We start from the raw sequence: 1773 nt of genomic DNA, 5'->3' as shown, positions 1-1773 counted from the left end.
TCATCCTGATCAAGAATATATATACTTTGTGGGGTCTGCCACGCCTCCTTCTGTGTGTTACATACATGCGCACAAAACTAGTATAGCCTTTCACCCTTTGGGTACAGGCTATAATAAAATAAACAGTTCTATAGTTATCTTTATTGAATTTATTTAAAATATGTTAAAATTGAACACTTTTAAGCCCAAAACTATCTCTTTCATTTATGCCAGCAGGAAAGCAGGAAATCATTTCAAAAATAGCCGCATTAACGCACAATCTACTATAGATTCTAAGTTACATTCAGTTGATTTAATTTATATAAAAATGTAAAAATTATTAATAGAGACGTTTTTACCAGAAATGCTCATTTGTTATTTAAAGTATTTTTAAGGAACTTTTAATTTTGAAAATGTTTACTTTAATTGTCCCTTTTACTTTAATTCATGTCTTAAGTAATAAATTAAGCCAAGCCCCAGAAAAGTACAGACGACAAGTAATTCAAGAAAAAACAGAAGCCAATTAAATGTTGTTTATTATTATTGGATATCATAAACGCGTAGAGTAATTGTCTGTTAAAAAGCGTGTTATTCTTGGTTACCTGTTCGATCGCTTGTTTGGTGAAGCTAAAAGTACTTATATCTAAAAATGGTGTCATCTATTAGCCAGAAATTTGGTCATTTCATTGAAATGCTATCAAATTGATAATAAAGAAGAATAAAAAACACATTAATGCACAATTGGGTGACAATAACGCAATAAATAAAATGTGCTAATCATTAAGAATGACTTGTGCATAGATAATTCCTCAAATAGCTTAAGGAATGCATTGTTAAAACTTGTTCTGCACATGTAAAAGTTGGGCCTATATGCCAAGTGTTATGTCTCCAGCTATTATGGTTCAAGAGTTCTGGAAGTTCATACGAACAGACGAATAGAATCATTTTACAGGGTATTAAAGGTAAATGGAAACATAATCTGTCAAAACTTAGAAACTGCGTCTTTGAATATGAGCGGAACCTACAGATTTATAACATTTTCAGTTCAGCACTAATTTTCCCGACACGATTTTAAAAATCACACTTTGATTGCCCTAAAAAAAAAAACAACACATTTTTAGTAAGTTTTAGTAAATATTTTTTGTTGAGATTTATTTAATGGAAACGGTTAGCCATAGAAGCCGCCGCCATATGGACCGAAGCCACCATAGCGACCAAAGCCGCCACCATAGCCTCTTCCGTAACCGCCATAGCCACCGCCATAGCCACCCCCAAAGCCTCCGCCATAGCGACCGAATCCTCCATAAGGACCACCAAATCCTCCAAAAGGACCACCAAATCCTCCATATCCAAATTGACGCTTGGCTCGCACAAGTTCTGGTTGTGCCTCAACGGCATCTCGCACCTGTTCCTGTTGCTCCTCAAAAGCGTCCTGGCCAGAGGCTAGCGAGATCAGCACGCAGGCAATTAAGGCGAAAACAAAGTAGGCACGCATCTTAGTATGTTTTTCTCAAAATTCTCGGATCACACGCAGCTCTGAAGTCAACGAATTCTGTTAGTTCACTGTCATAGTCAAGGCAACGATCGGAAGCTTTTATATAGGCATCCTAAGCTCCGCTCAGCTCAACTCGGCAGCGTCGCGTTCTTTTGCTAATTTTTATCGTAACGATAATAATCAAATTCAAGAACAATCTCCAAAGTCCCCGTGTGTGTGAGGCAGCGCCAACGCATCGCCAAAAACCAGTTCCGCACTCATGACAAAACCGAATTAGATAAATAAAAGAGCCAGCCGCT

At 37.2% G+C, this 1773-nt stretch overlaps 1 protein-coding gene across 1 annotated transcript; it reads right to left on the bottom strand.

Moving 5' to 3' along the window:
* Window positions 1-1147: 1147 nt before the first annotated feature.
* LOC115623912 (keratin-associated protein 19-2) lies at window positions 1148-1474 on the bottom strand. The gene has a single exon (XM_030518468.1). It carries the CDS (start codon window positions 1472-1474, stop codon window positions 1148-1150), a length of 327 nt encoding a protein of 108 aa, XP_030374328.1.
* Between the last annotated feature and the right edge of the window lie 299 nt (window positions 1475-1773).

Source organism: Scaptodrosophila lebanonensis, unplaced genomic scaffold (genome assembly GCF_003285725.1).
Source record: "Scaptodrosophila lebanonensis strain 11010-0011.00,11010-0021.00 unplaced genomic scaffold, SlebRS2 tig00000053-arrow-pilon, whole genome shotgun sequence".
In the NCBI taxonomy this organism is placed as follows: domain Eukaryota; kingdom Metazoa; phylum Arthropoda; class Insecta; order Diptera; family Drosophilidae; genus Scaptodrosophila; species Scaptodrosophila lebanonensis.
The sequence above is the reverse complement of the archived record's forward strand: the minus strand, read 5'-3'. Positions and strand labels throughout refer to the sequence as shown.